Source organism: Diabrotica virgifera, chromosome 9, assembly GCF_917563875.1.
Source record: "Diabrotica virgifera virgifera chromosome 9, PGI_DIABVI_V3a".
NCBI lineage: Eukaryota > Metazoa > Arthropoda > Insecta > Coleoptera > Chrysomelidae > Diabrotica > Diabrotica virgifera.
Window position 1 is genome coordinate 150,456,132 of NC_065451.1, and position 21,288 is coordinate 150,477,419.

General features: G+C 31.0%; 2 protein-coding genes across 2 annotated transcripts in view; one reads left to right on the top strand and one right to left on the bottom strand.

Moving 5' to 3' along the window:
• The window catches only part of LOC114343673 (regulation of nuclear pre-mRNA domain-containing protein 1B), a 79,383-nt gene that overhangs the window by 22,347 nt on the left and 35,748 nt on the right, over window positions 1–21,288 (bottom strand). The window contains exons 4-5 of the mRNA XM_028294508.2: window positions 12,858–13,056; window positions 9,692–9,867 (exon numbers count right to left, since the gene is read on the bottom strand). Of these exons, the coding sequence (XP_028150309.1) occupies window positions 9,692–9,867; window positions 12,858–13,056 (375 nt within the window). The remainder of the gene's footprint in view (window positions 1–9,691; window positions 9,868–12,857; window positions 13,057–21,288) is intronic.
• Window positions 1,020–2,362, top strand: LOC114343672 (protein phosphatase methylesterase 1-like). Its single transcript, XM_050661829.1, has one exon. It carries the CDS (start codon window positions 1,075–1,077, stop codon window positions 2,257–2,259), a length of 1,185 nt encoding a protein of 394 aa, XP_050517786.1. The 5' UTR covers window positions 1,020–1,074; the 3' UTR covers window positions 2,260–2,362.

The following is a 21,288-nucleotide window of genomic DNA, read 5'->3' on the forward strand; positions in this document are numbered from 1 at the left end:
GCGTTTTTATTCATATCTCTAGTTTGACAAAAGCTATCAACATGCGGTTTGCGCCATTTTGTTAGGAATTTAATCCAGTTCCATTATAATTTACAATAAATAGGTGTTTCCGTTAAACATTTTGAAGAAAAACAAATTTTAATTTTTTCTATTCGAAAGTACCCTCTACCTATGACAATTAAAACTAAATGCAATTATTTTATAGTAAATGTAAACTAATTCATCCACGCTATTTCTAATGACACTAATTTCGTTAAAATCGGTTGATCCAACCAAAGTTATAGGTATTTATCCACAAATACTTTCCCACTCTCCCCCACCCTATATTTGAACAAATAAAAAAAAAGTACTTGAACAACTTTGTGCAGAATTTAGGCCTCTTTCTAGTTTACTTATTTAACACTTTGTATAATTGGGCATATTTCACAAAAAACTGGTTTTCAAATTTTTCTTCACAGGTTACGCCCCCTAGCGGTTAACCCAGAAACTTGAAAGTTATTTCCAGCGATTTCTCTTGGCCACTTTTACTAAGGAATTTTTTCTCCTAAAGTTATAACATGAATAGTTTCTGATATATAGCCGAGAGATCGGCTTATTGGACCACCCGGTACAATGAGTTAAGTCGAGGGAATCAATTGGCGCCAAACACAATAAAAGTGTAATATGAGATAACTCGAAGTATCTCCAGCGGCACTAAAACTTTTGTACTTATTCATTTTAGCACAATATACGTTGACTGGTAACAAAGCTAGTGTTTACACATATATCCATTTACACTAATTACATATTGGTATAGCATGATCTTCTGTGAAGTTATCTCATTTAACACTTTTTGGGACTTATCTCCTTTTACACGAGCAAGAGCGAAATATAAACAAATACAATGTTTGACAGTTTCACTCCCAACGGTTTCATAAACGTCAAAGTCTTGGAATGTCCTATTTAAGTTGACAACTACAAAAATTAAGGTTAGGGTCTATCAAATTCAAAATTTGATTAGACGTCAAATTAATTTTGAAAATATTTTCATAAAAAAATTCTAGTACGCTTTACTAGTGAAACAAAAAATAATTTATGTCTGATTTAAGAAGAATACTACATGCTCATCATGGCAAACCACCTGGACGAGTTTTTGGTCTAGCAAAAGATTTCAGCCCTATCAAATGGTCAGAATACTTTGAAAAAGAGGAACTTATTCAGTTAGCAAATGGTGAATTTCATGTTTACACCAAAGGTAGCGAAGGGCCAATTTTACTTTGTCTTCATGGCGGTGGCTATTCTGGATTGACTTGGGCATTATTTGCACAAGAAGTAACAAAGATGATAAATTGCCAAGTCGTAGCACTAGACTTACGAGGTCATGGAAATACGTCTACCAACGACGACTCTAACCTATCATTGGAAATGTTATCAAACGATGTCGTGGATATGGCTGCAAAAGTGACTGAAAGAAATACATCCCCAATAATATTGTTAGGTCATAGCATGGGAGGTGCTATAGCTGTAGAGGCTGCTTACCACATTGAAGCTGTTGTAGGACTTTGTGTCATTGATGTGGTCGAAGGAACAGCTCTTGATGCATTGTCATCTATGCAAAGTATTATTAGAGGAAGACCAACTCAATTCAAGAGTCTTCAGCATGCTATCCAGTGGTATTACAAAAGAGGCAAAACTCATAATATTGAGGCAGCTAGAGTATCTATGCCTGGACAATTAGTTAGAGTAAAAACCGGTAAGTTGGCTTCAAATGATTGTAACGCTGAAGAACCAGTAGCTTCTTCTGCTAAAGAAATACCATCCACTTGTTCCATCGAAGATATTATCGAAGTTAACGAAGCAGAAGATGGCATCTGTAGCATTAGTGGAAAACCTCCACTTCCACAATCACAAAATACTGAAACATTCAAAACTCCAATCTCTGTCAGGACAGAACAAGATGGCGAACCATATACATGGCGGATTGACCTCAGCAAAACCGAAAAATTTTGGCCAGGCTGGTTCAAGGGACTTTCACAGAAGTTTTTAGATCTCCGCATTCCGAAGCTGCTTCTATTGGCGAACATACACGGGCTGGATACTACTTTAACAGTTGGGCACATGCAAGGCAAGTTTCAATTTCAAGTACTGGCGAAGTCTGGACACGCTATTCACGAGGACCAACCACACCAAGTTGCTGAAATAGTAAGCGGATATTTGGTGAAGCAGAGGATAGCGACGCCAAAATCAAATTTCGTTCATACCAGTTTACCAGCATGTTAAATACTTTTTACGAGGAATAGACAAATTGGTATTATAATAATAGTCTCCATTTTATACCGCTGACGCGTCGTTAGGATTATAGCAGAGTAGTCTGCTATATCTAGGGTCTACGCTCTACGGTATACAAAGAAGGTAACAGGGCTAGAGCTACGCTTCAACCGCCTATTATTGTTCCTGGTTTTACCCAAGATACTCTTTTTATTCACGCTGAGTCGACCTGTCATATCAATAATATTTTCGAGACAGTCCCACCTAGATCACCCCCTTAATGAGATTAGATATCAATTAGATAGTTTATCTGCATCATAAATTCTAAATGTTGTTATATAGTTTTACAGGGTGGGGCATTAGTGTGACAAAATACAATTACTCGTTTGTCGTAAGATACAAAAAAAAGTTATTTAGGTAAAAGTTGGGGCACGGATATGACTATAATTTAAAAATATTTTCAGATATACAGGGTCACCCGTACTGATAGGGTGACACAAACTTGTTTTTTTAAATGGAACACCCTGTATATTTTTACATTCTTTGATTCATCTCGATGTCTTCTTTCTCAATGTATAGGGTTTTGTAATATACAGGGTGAGTCATGAGGAACTATACATACTCCTACCTCGTATAGAGGCTGCTATGGGGAATAACAAACGACCATTAAAAAGTGTCTGCTCCCCATGTTTAACAATATACAGGGCGAGTTTCGCATTTTGACAGAAATTTATATTCGTCATAATTTTTGAACGGTCTGATCGACGTGTCTCTTATTTTTGTCAATCGTTACACTATTACCACCTAATCAACTGATTTATTCAAACTAGAAAAAAATCAGGCCCGGATTTAAAAAATTATTTCGTTTTGGTCTTCAATCAGAAAAAATTTCACCCTGTATAAGCTTTTTGAAAACTCTAATATTAATTTTACAAATTAGACCAATAGGCAATTAAAATGGCATATTTATTTTTTTCCCCACACGATTACTTAATTTTTTATTAAAAAATCAAATTTGTCAAATACCATTGTATTAACCATTGTTGTAGAATAAAAATGTGTACCATTTTTATTCGGTTGCGATGCGAAGGCAAACCAATCTTACTTTTTAATTAGAATACGGAGTGCAGTCCAGTTCCTTTAACCGCGATTTTCTGCTCTTATTGGAGCTTCATCAGAAGAAACGTAGGCACTGTTCTCCATACTCCAACTAAATTGCATCGAGAGGTTTTCCCACACATTAAAATGGTACACATTTTTATTTTATTTTCGTATTACTCGGTAGAGTAACCAGGTGCATCTTTCAGTTGGAACTTTGCCGGCTGCAGACGGGGGATGTGAATTGCAAAGTGTAGAATTCCTTCCCTCTCGTCTTCACTGCAGCATCCATATGACTTGCAAATTATAGAAGTCTTGGAGGTGTTACCATGAAAATGTACCAATAAGTTTTCAATTTAAAAATCTTTTAGTGATTTTTAATATTTTTCAATATTATTAATTTACTATTAGGATTGAAAACTTGCTTCGTCTTTCAATTGCCAGATGGCGCTAGCCACCTATTATCATCCATTTGGTTGCGATGTGTGGGAAAACCTCTCGATGCAATTTAGTTGGAGTATGGAGAACAGTGCCTACGTTTCTTCTGATGAAGCTCCAATAAGAGCAGAAAATCGCGGTTAAAGGAACTGGACTGCACTCCGTATTCTAATTAAAAAGTAAGATTGGTTTGCCTTCGCATCGCAACCGAATAAAAATGGTACACATTTTTATTTTATTTTCGTATTACTCCGTAGAGTAACCAGGTGCATCTTTCAGTTGGAACTTTGCCGGCTGCAGACGGGGGATGTGAATTGCAAAGTGTAGAATTCCTTCCCTCTCGTCTTCACTGCAGCATCCATATGACTTGCAAATTATAGAAGTCTTGGAGGTGTTACCATGAAAATGTACCAATAAGTTTTCAATTTAAAAATCTTTTAGTGATTTTTAATATTTTTCAATATTAATAATTTACTATTAGGATTGAAAACTTGCTTCGTCATTGTTGTAGACTTTCAGTCTTCTTCTCGTAAAAGTTATGAATTTTTAAAAATAAAAGTTGCAGCTTCGAGAACTGCAAAGTTAAATCGCAAAAATTAAGTGAAAAAATTTAAAATTTATCTATTTGATCACGTCTATGTTAAACCATTAGGACCGTGCGAGTTCGGCAAAGCGACCCCTATTTCTACGCTCTGTACTTTTATTCGCACTTTTAATTATATTGGCCAATTATATTAGTCCTGGTTACTGGATAATTGTCAAGGCCATAGTCCAAAAAAATAATAAGAAGAAAAAATAAGGTTCAGGTTATGTACAGAAAACGTAAAGAATTGTAAGTAAATAAAATTAGTTATTAAAATGCAGTACTGCAAGCAAAATACAATTAATTAAATTTACCTTTATATAATAATTGCATATTATATCAATATTGTGGAGCAATATATAATTTTTCTGCTTTAATGACAGAAGGTATAAAATATACGTCAATTTGACAATTTCAATAGACAATATGAATTATTTAAAATAGTTGCAATATTTCTCCGCGACTCGCGCACGGTCGTTTCTCGTTTCCCTTCCAAGTACTTGCACACCGCGAATAGAGTCCAAAGAGAAGTGTTATGGGGAGTTTTAGATCTAGACGTGTTATAGAAAAAAAAAATGGTGAAACTTTTAATTTTAAGAAAAACGTTGTTGAATTTTTTTTATTTTTATGGTAAAATTGCGATTTTGACAAATTTGATTTTTTAATAAAAATTAAGTAATGTGTGGGGAAAAAATAATTATGCAATTTTAATGGCCTATTTGTCTAATTTGTAAAATTCATATTAGAGTTTTCAAAAAGCGTATACAGGGTGAAATTTTTTCTAAGACCCAAACGAACTAATTTTTTAAAGCCGGACCTGATTTTTTCCTTGTTTGAATAAATCAGTTGATTAGGTGGTAATAGTGTAACGATTGACCAAAATAAGAGACACATCGATCTGACCGTTCAAAAATTATGACTAATATAAACTTCTGTCAAAATGCGAAACTCGTCCTGTATATTATTAAACAATGGGAGCACACACTTTTTAATGGTCATTTGTTATTCCCCATATGGGCCTCTATACGAGGTAGGAGTATGTACAGTTCCTCATGACTCACCCTATATGAGGTAGATTAAAAGATAATTACGTTTTATTGTTAATTTCGTAGCAACATTCACACCCTGTAGAATTGTAGTGATTTGACATCAAAGTTTCTATTTATGGTCAAACGATTTTTAATATAGTCTATTGTTAAACATTAATAATATAGCGAAAAGTTTAATATTAATATACAGGGTTGGTCAATACTCGAGTTTTCTTAAATGGAACACCCTATATTTTAGTATTCTAATGAAATGATATTTTATGGTACTTTTTTATTTCTTAAGCATTCCCTATACCTAAGTGATTTAAATTTTAAGTTATTCGTGATTCTTTAATCCAAACATTAATTGCAACAAAAATTACGTGAAATTTTATTAGGTGGTTGTGCAAATATTCAATCAAAAATAATTTTTCCAAAAAAAGTAGATATTAATCTAGAATCTAGACTGATCCTTAATTTATTAATTTTGGATGAGATATCCAAATACCTACGTAGTTAAAATTTTTCGTACGTAAAATATTAATAAAAACATACAAGATTCTACCTAGGTGGCTATGACAATATATTTTCTAAAACATTTGAGATTATACTTTTTTATAGTTCCAGTTGTTTTGTTACCATTACTAATATTAATTTTTTTAATAAATAACTGATGAGTAACTGATTAAAATGGTTTTTGTGCTAGGAGAGTATAACAAAAATGTGCTACTAGCAATAAGAATTTTTCATCAGCAATTCCCTGATAAACGAAAACCAAGAAGAGAAACTTTTGAGAGTATACTAAAACCGTTTCAACGGACTGGATAAATTACGAGTAACCTGATCGAATAAATTGTAAATGAATAAAATAAATTAAATGTAATCCTTAGTGTAACTGAGGATCTGCATATTAGGAAGAACGTTCTTATGATCTAACTATCTAGACCTAAACTGTTGAAATCGTTTTAGTCTACTTTCAAAAGTTTCTCTTCTTGGCTTTCGTCTATCAGGGAATTGCTGATAAAAAATTCTTATTGCTAGTAGCACATTTTTGTTATACTCTCCTAGCAAAAAAACCATTTTGATCAGTTACTCATAAGAAAAATTCATATTAGTAATGGTAACAAAGCAACTGGAACTATAAAAAAGTATAATGTCAAATGTTTTAGCAAATTTATTGTCATAGCCAACTAGGTAGAATCTTGTATGTTATTATTAATATTTTACGCACCAACAATCTTAACTACGTAGGTATTTGGATATCTCATCCAAAATTAATAAATTAAGAATCAGTCTAGATTAATATCTACTTTTTTTCGAAAAATTATTTTTGAATGAATATTTGCACAGCCACCTAATAAAATTTCACGTAATTTTTGTTGCAATTGTTTGGATTAAAGAATCACGAATAACTCAAAAATTAAAGCACTTAGGTATGGGGAATGCTTAAGAAATAAAAAAGTAGCATAAAATATCATTTCATTAGAATACTAAAATACAGGGTGTTCCATTTAAGAAAACTCAAAAAATACTCATTCCGAGTTTTGACCAACCCTGTATATATTAAGATTAAACTTTTCGCTATATTATTAATGTTTAACAACAGTAGACTATATTAAAAATCGTTTGACCACAAATAGAAACTTTTATGTCAAATCACTACAATTCTACATGGTGTGAATGTTGCTATGAAAGTAACAATAAAACGTAATTATCTTTTAAACCACCTCGTATAATATTACAAAACCCTACATTTTGAGAAAGAAGAAGACATCGAGGAGAATCCAGAAATGCAAAAATATACAGGGTGTTCCATTTAAAAAAACATAAGTTTCCCGAACATTTAAAAAAACATCACCCTGTCAATACGGGTGACCCTGTATATCTGAAAATATTTTTAAATTATGGTACTATCCGTGCCCCAACTTTTATGTAAATAACTTTTTTCGTATCTCTTACGACAAACGAGTAATTGGACTTTGTCACAATAATGCCCCACCCTGTAGATAGGTAGCACTACTAGGGTGAGATACTAATTCAAAAACCCAGTGAATTGGTTATATTATTTTATACGTATTAGACGTATTTCTATTGGTTGTCTGGTTTCTTATATACAGGGGTGTCCAGAAACTCTTCTGACAAACGAAGACCGGAGATTTCTCAGATAATTTTCAAGACAATGTATCCCAATTCACCTAGTCCAAAAATGGTTCCTAAGGGAGCTAGACCTATTTGAAGATGGCGTCTTGTAATTCCTTTTATTAATACCTCCAGAATGCTTCTATTTAGAAAACAGAAAGCTGGTACGCCTATTTATCTTTCAGAGAAAAATCGATTCCATAAATTCCGAATTTCTAGTACTGTCATATTATGCTTCCGTTTTATGCTTTAGGTGGTTATTTTATAGCATAACATTTTGTCTTTAATTTTTAAGCATTTCTGACACTAGAATTATGAGGTATTTTAGTACTAAAAGTTACTCTTGTATTATTGAAAAATATCAATAAAATATTAGTTAAAATTATTTATAAATACAGTTTTATTTATGAAATAACCTTACCGAATTACACCCGAGCGCTTAAAATTGCCGATTTGTATCCTCGTGACAATTGGACATTAGCATTAGCTGCACAACTAAAAGTTTATTATAGTTCAATTTCTTAAATGTGACAGTTGACAAAACTAGGAAAGTCGTAATTAAACAGGAACAAAATACTTAAAATTGATTACCAGTATCATAGTGTATAAGTAGATTATTCCCAGTATAATAATAATCTGATTGTAGACAGAATTAAAAGGTTCAGTATTGGATCCTCTTCTGTTCCTTATCTTTATAAATGACATCACTAATTTAAAAATCGATGGGAAAATTGTTCTTTTTGCTGATAATACCAGTATCAATTGGAGCAACTCAACTATTGCATCTCTTCATGAAATTATAACTTCGCATCTGCTGACGCTAAAGACCTGGTCTGACTCTAATTTACTCTCTCTTAACGTAGATAAAACAGTAGCATTATCCTGGAGCTCTTCAACCTTTGCCTCTTAATAACAGCCAGATCAGTACCGTTGATTCTGTAAAATTTTTTGGTATTTTTTTAGACAGCAACCTCAAATGGTCCCTTCATATCGATTCGTTAAGTAAGAAACTCGCCTCAGTTTACTATGCAATAAGATCTGTCTCAAGGGAACTCAATTTAGCATCTTATAAAATAACATATTTTTCGTTGTTCGAGTCTCATCTTCGATATGGTCTTCCTTTTTGGGGTTCTAGTTCAGCTGCTCAATTTGATGTTATTTTTAAATTGCAAAAAAGAGCAATAAGATATCGGTTTGTCCTCAGAAGATCTACACATTGCAGAAGTTACTTCAGAGATCACGGAATTTTGACACTTCTATCTTTATATATCCTAGACACGGTTTGTTTAATTCATAAACACCTTTATGTCTTTCCAGCAAGGCCCAATCATCTTTACTCCACCAGAAATTCAATCTTTGATATTTATTTACCGATCCCATCCACTGAGTTACTAAAGAAATCTGTATTATATTCCGCAAAAAACCTTTACAACCATCTCCCTTTACAACTTAAATCTGCAACATCTTTCCCAAAGTTCCGTAAAATGACAAAAGCCTATCTATCTAAAAGACCATATTATTCAATAGAAGAATTTCTTAATGAATAACTAAGAAAATTGGGTTTCATACGCAGTAGCTCAAACTTATCAGTTCCTAATGTTGTATTTTATTTGTTTTAAGTATGTTCAATTTGCAATTTATATAAATTTTGCAATAAATTGTTTTTGTCTTTGCTTTTATACCTTATATACAGTCGAAAAAATGAAAGATTGTCCATGAACGATCACATCAATCACTTATTTTGTATTTGCTGTCTTTTTCTAAAATAATTGATTGCAAATACAGCAAATACAAAATAATTGATTGATATGATCGTTCATGGGTAATCTTTCATTTTTCCGACTGTACTGTATATTGACGATTTATCTAATTTTAGTAAATTGTAGTTGTTATTTGTTATTGATATTATTTTTCTTTTGACTATAATGTAAGCTTTGTTCATAAAATTGTAAAAATTTTCAGTGACAATAAAGCATATTTCTATTCTATTCTAAACAAGTGATGAAAAATCTTACTATACGATTGGAAATTAGAATCATTCAAAAATAATCGCAAACACATGTTAAATTAAAAAGGCAGACTTCCTAAATAATATGAAAATGATAATGAATTTTAAAACAATTAAAAATGTTGTATCAAACCCATTTATTATACTTACATCTAAGGTTACATGAGCTTGTTGCAGTAATTCTTTCTGAACGTACAAGAAATCTGTCATCATCACTGACACCCTTTTTCTGTGTTCCATCTCACAAACTAACCTACTGTTGTATTCACTAAGTAATTGGACAGCCTCCGTCACTTGTTTGCTTAACTTTTCAGCGGTGTCCTTATCTGTAAAACAATATAAAAATAAAAAAATATGAAAAAATATTTTTAAGAACCGCTTTTCTTTAGTTACGAGTGACTAAAATTAAACATATTATAAAAAATCAACGAAAAAGAAAAAAATTGAAAAAATCTAACACATTCGTCAAAGAAAAGCTTCATTGAATAAACGGTTTTCGCACCACGTTTTTCTTTAATGAATGTGATTTTTTCAATTTTTTTTATTTTTTTATTTTTCGTTGATTTTTTTATGTTTAATTTTAGTCACTCTTAACTAAAGAAAAGCGGTTCTTAAAAATATTTTTTTTACTTTTTAGTCTTACACTTTTCAAATTTTAAAATATATCGCCATGTTTATTAAAATATGTATAAAACATATGATGTAGGTACAAACATGAAAAGTAGTCGGAATCGGCAAAAAATTTGAAACTTTATTGTTTATTTATGAAGCACAAAGTAAAAAATTAACGTAAAAAGTGAAATTATGTATAGTTTATATAATTAGCTACAATCTGTAAAAGTTTCAAGTTTCTTCATTGTAAAAAACAAGAGAATTTAAGCATTTTACGTTAAAATCGTATTTTTATTTAAACAATTAATAAACAAAAAAATTTTTATTGACTAATCGTGTATTGTTCCCGCGGATGCATATGTCTGCAAATTTTTAGTCATTTGCATTGAAAATTAACGTCTAAAGATTTGACCCAAACGATTGAACTAAAGAAAAGCGTTAAATTAATTAATACGACAAAACGAATTCTAATGTTAATTGTAGCACAAAACGTCTCTACCGGTGGTTTTTCTAAGACTATGATAATAACACGAATTTTTGAATTCGAGTTTTGGTTGAAGTTTTGTTTCGTATCGTATTGAAATTTGACACGAATAAACGCCGATTAATATATAAACAAATATATGAGCGTTCAAAATTTGAAACTTTATTGTTTACTTATGAAGCATAACGTCAACAATTAACGTAAAAAGTGAAATTATGTATAATTCATATCATTAGCTACAATCCGTAAAAGTTTCAAGTTTCTACATTGTAAAAAACAAGAGGATTTTAGCATTTTCCATTAAAATCATTTTTTTTATTTAAACAATTAATAAACATAAAAAAAATTATTGACTATTCGTGTATTGTTCCGGTGAATGCATATGTCTGCAAATTTTCATTCATTTGCATTGAAGAAAAGTCAGTCAAATTAACGTCTAAAGATTTGATGCAAAACTATTGAAGTAAAGAAAACCGTTTAATAAGTGTTGATTGCTGTTGACAAACTGTCTATGTACTAGTCCCGATTGTTTCCGTAGGAAAGTTAGTTGTTTAAATCTTGGCGAAACATTTTACAATTTATAAAAAACAACAATAAAACACTGAAAACGTTTGTTTTCTATACCTCCACAAAATTTATTATAACTATGTGACTACAGCTGTTTCGACAGAGTGCCTTTCTCAGCCGAAACAGCTGTAGTCACATAGTTGTAATAAATTTTGTGGAAGTATAAAAAACAAACGTTTTCAGTGTTTTATTGTTATATAAAATGAACTTCCATCAAGTAACGGTCAAATCGATCAGTTATTAAAAAACAACAACTGTAAAGGGTGAGGCAAATAAAGGGCCTATTAGAAATATCTCGAGAACTAAAGGCAACAGAATCATGAAAATTTGAATTAAGGGATTTTGAAGTCATCTGTTTAATGAAAATATTTTCATCTATTTGCTACTTCCGGTTATACCGGAAGTTTCTTATAACTTCGTTTTTTTAAATGGGACACCCTGTATATTTTTACATTTTTGTAATCTCTTCGATGTGTTCTTTCTTAAAATATGAGGTTTTGTAATGTTGTACAGGGTACTTTAAAAGATCATTACGCTTTTTTATTAATTTCGTAGCAACATTCATACCCTGTAGAATTGTAGTAGTTTGACATCTAAAACTCTACTTACGTTCAAATGATTTTTAATATAGTCTACTATCGTTAAGAATCATTAGAATAGCTAAATTTTTAAGTTTAGTATACAGGGTTGGTCGAAACTCGGAATGAGTATTTTCTGAGTTTTCTTAAAGGGAACACCCTGTATTTTAGTATTGTAATGAAATGATATTTTATGGTACTTTTTTATTTCTTAAGCATTCCCTATACCTAACTGCTTTAATTTGTGCTTAGTTGTTAATCGCACCAACAATCTTAACTACGTAGCTATTTTGATAGCTAAACCATTATTGGTAATTTTAAGGATCAGTCTGGATTAATATGTATTTATTTCTGAAAAATGATTTGTGATTGAATATTTTCACGGCCAACCTAATAAAATTTTACGTATTTTTCATCATAATGTATAATATCACAAAACCTCGTATTTTAAGAAAGAAGATATTGAGGAGAATCCACAAATATAAAAATATACAGGGTGTCCCATTAAAAAAAAAACGAAGTTATAAGCAAAGAGATGAAAATATTTCCGTTTAATAGATCATCCTTCAAAACCTCTTTATTCCAATTTTTATGATTCTGTTGCCTTTAGTTCTCGAGATATTTCTAATAGGCCAGTTATCTGCCTCACCCTATATAAACTGTGCATATTCACTAACAAATTGCCCATCAAACGTGGAGTACGACAGAGTTGTGTTTTGTCACCCAGTTTTTTTAATCTATACTCTGGATGCGGGATTTAGGGAGGCTTTGAATGATAGACAAGAGGGAGGAAGACTAGATGGAGAATTGCAGAAAATTTAAAAGATCTCCAGACATTAGTAAATCTAGAAAGTAAAGCTTGTTTTCGAAGACTCCTCAAAAAGTAACATTTGAAAGACAAAGCAGAACTGGAAAACATAATGACCGCCTGAAGGAGAAAAGTAAAGAGTATGGATTACAGCTAAATAGGAGTAAGACATCAAGATAGCAGACAGAGCACAGAACAATCTTCAACACATTAGCGATCGAGGGTCTCGAACTGGTATTACTTCTATTACAATAGCTCCTAACTCACCTTGTATTTTAGATATCAGGGATACCTCAGACACTTCTCTCGGTAATTTAGCAATTCTCTCTCTAACCACTTCATCAGATGAAGCAATATTTACTTCTAAATCTTGAATGGCCTTTATTAGTTCTTCTGGTTCTGGAGGATCTCCCGCAGGTGTGTGAGGACTTAACTGTATGTGTGTTTCGATGGAGCCATCAGAATGCTGAAACAAAAAAATGAACTTAAAGGCATTTTATGGATTCCAACTTGTACAGGAATCAATGCATACACAAAGACAGTCCTTAATTTATTAAGATTTTGTATTTTGACAACGACGTCTGAAGTGGAAGTCGAAACGTTAATACATTTATTTTTTCAAGTTAAATTGTGGCTTATTTCCCAATTAGAATAGTTAAAGACACCTCTTATATTGCACACATAATTACTAATATCCCTTTTTTCAGCATAGCTATAATTTAGTTTAGCTATAAAAGATTCTTATTTTAACACTAATGAGTTATTTAATATGTAATTGTTAAAAAAATTGTAAAAGAAAGCGCCAAGAAATAAAATATTCTCATGGAAAACACTTAGTGCAGTCACTGAAGGTTTTCTCCACCGATCTCGTTGAACCTCCATCTATTTTCATGAAAATTGCTGAGTAGTTAGAGCATACATCAAGAAACAAAAGTGACATGGTGCTAACTTGCGCTTTTACGCTGTGGATGGATGTCACTCCTCCTCGGGGGTTAAAATTATTTTATTAAAAATAACCACATAAATCAATAAAGGGACAAATTCTGAGCAAAATTTGGTAGATGAATTTATTAAAATAAATCAATACTTTCTGAGTTATTAAGGATCAAAGATTTAATTTTTTTGTGAAAAAAATGCAGGTTCTAAAGCGGTTTTTCATAAATAACTCAAAAATTCCAGTGAAATATTTTCCAATTATATTCATAAAACATAAATCAAAACTTTACATATTTAGTAATTGGGTATTCAATATTGATAACAACTATCGAAATCGGCCATCATGCCAAAGCATTCTGTCACTGTCATTACTGTCATACGAAATTTTTATTTCATCTAAAATTTTAAAAAATTCTTAAATCTTTTAAGTTTTGTATTAATGTTAATATAGTATGAAATGGTGTTTTTGTTAATTCGATTATATGTAGGACGGTGATATATATTTACTGATAATTTGTTAGCAAATACATATATTTATTTAGATTTTCTACTATTCATCAAGGAAAAAGCAACTGCGCTTTCACTTTCACTGCGCTACACTTCATAAACAATGACATAACACATAACTACTAACGGTATTTTTAAAATTTGGTATTTTATTTTAAGTATTAAAATTAGTTAAATATTTAAATAAACATACGATTAAACTGTTTAAAATATATTTATTTCGTTAAAATTATAATAATAGAAGTATAACTTCTTACGTGCGTACAAAGTACACACACTCTTTTTTCATTAGAATTATGTAATTAAGTAAGGGTTTGATTTAAGTAAGGGGTACTAAGTGTTATTGTTTTTTATGATTGGCGATAAAATTTTGTATGCACCACGTCAGTAAAGACATTTTATCGAACTCGTCTGTTACTCGCCTCGCTCCATCTGCTCGTAATATCAGACTCGTTCGATAAAGAGTCACTTTACTGACTTGGTACATAAATAACTATTACTTAACTTAATAATTTCTGAGTTATTCGCGATTGAAGACAAAAAAAAATAGTTTTTCGCGACTAACTCGAAAATTACGCGTTATCAGGAAAAAATCATCCTTATTAAAATTGAAGATTATAAAAAAATAAACTAGTCAGGTTAAATTAAATTTGTTAGATAATATTAAGCAACATGAGTCATTGAAAACGAATTTTTTGTTTTTCGTAAATTTATGCAAAGATTTGAGCTCAAATATCGGAAAAATGATTCATTTTTCATAAAAAATGTGAATAAACAGTATTTTTAAAAGTATTTTTTTAAACCTTTAAAATAATCTTTGAGAAAAGCCTCTAGCATGAAAGTTAAACAAGTTATGACGAAAATTAGTCAAATACCTCGAATTTATAAAAGAAAAATGACGGTAAAACGTATGCCATGTGCGTCAAAATTAATATTAATCGTAGCCCATGTAAAATTAACTTTATTTATGTTCCGACAACACGTTCCAAAAGTTTGAATTATTTAGAACAATTACATTTTGAAAAACTTGTTTTAAGTAAATTACTTTTTTCGATTTTTCAAAAAATACGTTATTTTTTTAAAATATCTCAAAAACTATTGGATTTATGAAAAAAAGTGTTCAGACCAAAAATTTAGCTTTTTTTACTGAAAATTTTGCTTTTTATAACTCACGTAGCTTATACATTAAGTGAGATATAAGCGTTTAAAGTATTGATTTCAATGCAAAGTGTGTCTTTTTAGCCCATTAAAATTCTCTGAAGAAAAGGGTCGAGAAAGATTGCAGCTCTCATGAGCTTATAGCTCATGAAATTCCCTACAAAACGATGTGAGAGTAAGTGCAAAAAGCTTAAAGGGAAGCCGGGTTATTGTTAAAACACCAAATACATTTTTCTAGAGATGTTTGAAAATTACGGAGCGTCTAAATTTTGATGTTTTTGGGGTATTTATTCTTTTATACATGCAGTATCTGCTTTGTATTTACATATCGGGCAACAAAACTCTCAATTTTTCTGATCGGGGATGGACAAAAGTGAATGGCACCTTGGTACCAAACAAAATGACGGATATTCCTGCACTAGAAGAACTACCTAAAATGATATTTTGCAATTACAAAAAAGAATGTGGCTCAACTTGTGGGTGTCGCATATTTTAATTATATTGCAATCAATCTTGCGGTTCTTACTCTGGTGATAGCTGCCAAAATTGTCCTCCTGTCGACCAAGAAGAAAAGGAAGTTGATGCAGAAGAAATAGACGAAATTATTGATAATATATACTTTAAAAATCATATTAATTTTATACTCAATTTAATGTTGTAAAATAAATATTTTGCATTATCATCAAAATGTGAAGTTTAAAAAGTTTAATTTCCCGCCAACGTATATTTTTATGGGATACAATTTTTTTAAATATCATTATATCATAAGCAACAATTTATTAACCCTTAAGATCCTGAATTAATTTATTTAGAAAATTTTTATTTTTTTTTATTTTGATGCATTCAGGAGAAGGTTAAAACAAAATACATACATTTTTTTTCTTAATTATTTTTGATTTTTTAGAAAATTGCCGTTACATATATGTAACGCTAGGATGATATAGGAGCAAACATATTTAAAATATTTTCGATTATAAATTTCAAACTAACAAACAAATACAAAACTAGATAAATGAAAAATCATAATCAAGTTATTCTAGATGAAAATCTATGTTGCACTTGATACACACTCCCACATTGCACTTGCAACCCGTGGTGCGCACATATGAACTACAGCATTCATCTGCAAATCGTCTCCTTTTCTTATCAGGAGTATAAGTAAGTAGATGATCAATCTTATCATATCTTATATCTACGACTACTTTGGACGAAGATGGCCTGCCTGCATCGTTTGGTTTGGTACCATATTTCGTAAGATCCGATGTTACTAGATATATTCGAAATTCTAGTTCTGGCATAGGATCTATTATGTTCAGTTATGTCCAACATCAATGTAAATAGACCATTATGTCCATAGTTATGTCCAGCATCAATTTAAATAGACTTAAAATCAATTTAAATAGAATTTTTTAGAGTAAATTACTACTTGCTATCTAGCTACATTCTGGTCCATAAGATCAACTTCAACTTTCCTTTCACTAGTTTTTTAGCTTTTGCTGATAATTTGGAAGGCTGAGCCTCGTCAATATTATCATATATTTTGAAATCTCTTTCACTATTTAGTAAAACAAGTTAAATAGGTGCTCTTAGAATTCTCTCGGACAGCCTGTTAAAATCATTATATTCCTCATCACCAAACTCCTCGTCTGTAAGCACATTCAATTCTGGGGTTTCAATACCTATATTTATCAACATCAATTAATCAAATATCTCCAGCGCTTTTTGAAGAGAAAACCCTTTTCTGGAACAAACAATATGTTACAATTCCAATAGTTCCGATTTTTGCTCCCATATGTTCCTAGCGTTACATATATGTAACACCAAAAATTATAGGCATTTTTTACAAAACCAGGATGAAATTTCTAAAAATTTATATTATCAATAAGAAAAGACATTAATTTATTCTCAATTGAAAACACTTTAAACAAAATATAATAACAAAGGAAAGGTAAAAATATACTTTCTCAAACTTGGGATCCATTTTTACCAAAAATAATAAACACCATCACATAAAACACTCAACTAAATAAACAGGTTAGATCAAATCCTCGAACCAACTGCTGAAAACTAGTAAACAAGTGTCCCTTGAAAGTCTTGTATCATCATCTAGTTAAAATTAGAATCACTTCCCGAATTTAAGGCTTAGGATTTTAGCGGTTTCTGCGTTACATATATGTAACGCTAGGAGCTTAAGGGTTAATTTTCATTTTCTTACGGAATTCCATTACTTCAAGCTTTCAAAAAGATTTTTCCCCAATTTTTATGATAAGGAGTAGTTTTTAGGGGTTGAATCAAATTAAAAACTTGTATGTATTAGGTTTTTTTATAATTAAATAATATATATTTTTTCTATTTAAGAGCAAACAGTAACGATCAACAGGTAGCAACAAACGCGTTCCAAGATTGCGGCTCTAATTTTGAATATTTTGTCGAAATATTTGGCACACATATATTCGTAATAAAATAAAGGCGGTACAGAGCCCAATTTCAGAAATATGTTAGTATGTGGAAATTACTCTACAACTAAATAAAATATTGAAAAAAGGAGCCTGTACCGCCATTAAGAAAGACAAAAAAAATCACTTTCTTCAAATAAACTTTTTATCCCGTGCCTAGATTTTGTGTCACATTGAAACTACTAAAAATCGATTTTTTTATAACAAGAAATCGAACGTCACTGAATTGGCAACATTTCGCGCTATGTGTATATAAATTATTGTTTTTGATAGTATAAACGTCACTGTCAGTGTCTAATTACAGACGCACTGTTGCCTCACTTTTGAAAGTTCGCAGAACTTTCGCAATCTTTGACCGCGTTTGTTGCTACCTGTTGATCGCTACTGTGTGCTCTTAAGATCGAAAATAAAATGATTTCATAATCTCAGCCATTTTTTTAATAACTGTATGAAGGGTAGTTTTTAAGGATTGTTACATATAAAAATATCGAACTATTACATTGAAAAAAAAAACAACAAACATTTAACATGTTTAAGGGTCATTCCATTTCAAATCACTCAATTTTGGAGCAAAAAAAATTTTGGACCTCCGATTTGTCTGAAAATTGGTATATAGCTTCTGCGGGACGTAAAAATAAGATATTTAAGGTCAAAAAATTTTCTTTTTCTTTTTTTCTCAAAATGTTATTTTATGCGATTTTACAGTGATTTGGTGTTTATTTATACAAATTTGCATTTTCTATCGTAAAGTATCAATGGAAAACATAATATTTTAATAGAAGGGGCTCAAAAATGTCATTATATGGCATTATAACAAGTTACTTTGATTCAAAACAAGCTTTTGATTAAATTTTATAGTGTAGAAAACGTTAAAATACCGTTTTTTACATTTTTCTCCATTCCCAAAATACATCATAATCGATTTGGCTGAAAATTTGCCCACAGATAGGCAAAACATAGGACTTTAAGTGGTGAGAAGGACTTGAATTATATTACAATACCAAAAAAGTTACATGCAATATTATAGTCAAAAATATAGGCGTCTACTGTAAGTACAATTAACTCGAAAATATCGACCTCACGACAAAAATTGTTAAAAAGAAATTGTAATAATTGTAAATACGATTTATTTGGAACAATTTCAGCTCCTACCATTTTTGTCGAGAAGTTAAAAATGGCGGAGATATTGAGCAAAAAAGGTTCTCCTTTAAAATCAAGATGGCGGCTAACGTAACGGAGGAATTCATTCGTGATTTTAAATTTAGGCTACTATTGACTCCCCTAAAGATCAGAAAAATAAAATTTTGGGCAGCTCGGCATTCAAGGTCAAATGCTATCCCGACTGGACTAATATATACTTTTGAGTCTGATATTACTGCATGTAACTTTTTTGGTATTGAAATATAATTTAAATCCTTCTAACCACTTAAAGTCCTATCTTTTGGCTATCTGTAGGCAAATGTTCAGCCAAATCGATAATAATGTATTTTGGGAATGGAGGAAAATGTAAAAAACGGTATTTTAACGTTTTTTACACTATAAAATTTGATCAAAAACTTGTTTTGATTCAAAATAACTTGTTATAATGCCATATAATGACATTTTTGAGTTCTTTCTATTACAGGGGTGGCCAAACTGCGGCTCGCGAGCCACATGCGGCTCTTTGAAGGATTACTTGTGGCTCTCGATTGTACCCGAGTTATTTTTCAATTTTGTATTAGATATGATTTAAAAAAATTATTATCGTTCCATAATATGTGTTTCAAAATGTCTTTTAATTTACTGACAACAAACATGAAAGACTTTGTAACAAATTCCATTTCCATCCAAGATAAGAATGATATGACATATCGAAAACTGCGCTAACGAACATTACATAAGAGTGGCGCAATGTAAAAGTCAGTAATCAACCGAATCCAGACCGATTTTTGTATAACTCTTGCTACAGATGTAATTTGTAATTTGTATTAGGTACACATTTTGCATTTAAGTCATTTTACTCGACTTAGAAAAATTTTTTTACCATATTATACTAGAAAAACTTAACGAGTAGGTATATAAAAAAGCCGGAAGGAATATTGACCGAACTCCAAAATAGATTTGAAGACTTAAAATATGTTAAATCGTCTCTTCATTTTTTTCCGAATTCATTTGAAATGAACATAGTTCATAAGGTGAATTTTTTATTCTTACCAATATACGACCCAAACAACATCTGGAGAATTAAAATTAATAGAGATGCAAGAAGATCAAGCTCGAAAATAAAACTATAAGACTACGCCGAATACCGAATTTTGGAAATTTGTACCAGAATCCAAGAAGGTACCCTAAAAAAGAATGCTTGTCGAATTATTTCCATATTAGGAACAACGTACTTGTGTGGACCATTTTATTCCATTTTATAATTCGTGAAATCCTAACATCGATCAATATTACCTAACCAGCATCTAAAAGAATTACTGAGAAGTCACATATTAATCACCAAATTCTAAAGAATTATCAAAAGAAGGAAAACAAAAATGTAATTAAGTTTAAATATTTCGTAATTGTATTTCGGTTTTCAGTAAGTAAAAGTTCTGTTAAAAAAATTGTAAATACCTTCTATACATAGATACTTTTTGAATAAGTATTTTATTGCGGCCCGCGAAAAACTTCAACTTGTGAAAAGTGGCTCGGACTATTAAGAAGCTTGGCCACCCCTGTTCTATTAAAATATTATGTTTTTCATTGATACTTTACGACAGAAAATGCAAATTTGTTTAAATAAACACCAAATCACTGTAAAATCGCATAAAATAACATTTTGAGAAAAAAAGAAGAAGAAGATTTTTTGACCTTAAATATCTTATTTTTACGTCCCGCAGAAGCTATATACCAATTTTCAGACAAATCGGAGATTCAAAATTTTTTGCCTGAGTGATTTGACATGGAATGTACCTTAAACATATTGATGTCTAGAACTGCTTCCATTTATTCCAATTTTTTCCAAGTTTCATTCTTAGGGGTGGTTTTTGGTGGTTGCATTATTAAAAAAATTTTAAGTGTCTTCTTGTACTTGAAGAAAAAAAAATTCTCCTATTACGATCCAAAATAAAAAAATTTCATGTTTCTTGACCATATTTTTTAAATAATCTTTGTATGAGGGGTTGTTTTTAAGGGTTGTGAGCTGTAAAATATTAAAGTCGTGACTCAAAACAATCAACATTTAATATATTTGAACATAATAATTATAGCCCATTACCGCTTTAATTCATTAGTTTTAAATTTATTGGAGTAAGGGGTAGTTTTCACCCCTTAAAAATAAAAAGCATACTTTGCGACCAAGTTAGGTTTGAAGAGGAGGGTAAAATGAACCTAATTCCAAATTTCCAAGAAGATCGATGAAGGCAATTAGAATTGCGAGGTTTGGATCCATTTTAAGCTTGAATGATTGTACTAAGCCACTAAATTACTAAATACATGGGTGAAAACCCTTTAATGTTATCAAATTGGTGTTGTATTATGTTGCTGATAATTTTATAGGATATGTAAATTTCAAGGCGATTCACGTTATGGAAAAATAAAACTCCCAACTAGGGGATTGCTGACCTGGACTGACCTGGGTTCCGCCTCTGTAGACGGACCTTAAGATGGGTCCACAT

Excerpts from the sequence above, each read along its gene's own strand:
- LOC114343672 (XM_050661829.1), top strand. The coding sequence starts at position 1,075 with ATGTCTGATTTAAGAAGAATACTACATGCTCATCATGGCAAACCACCT.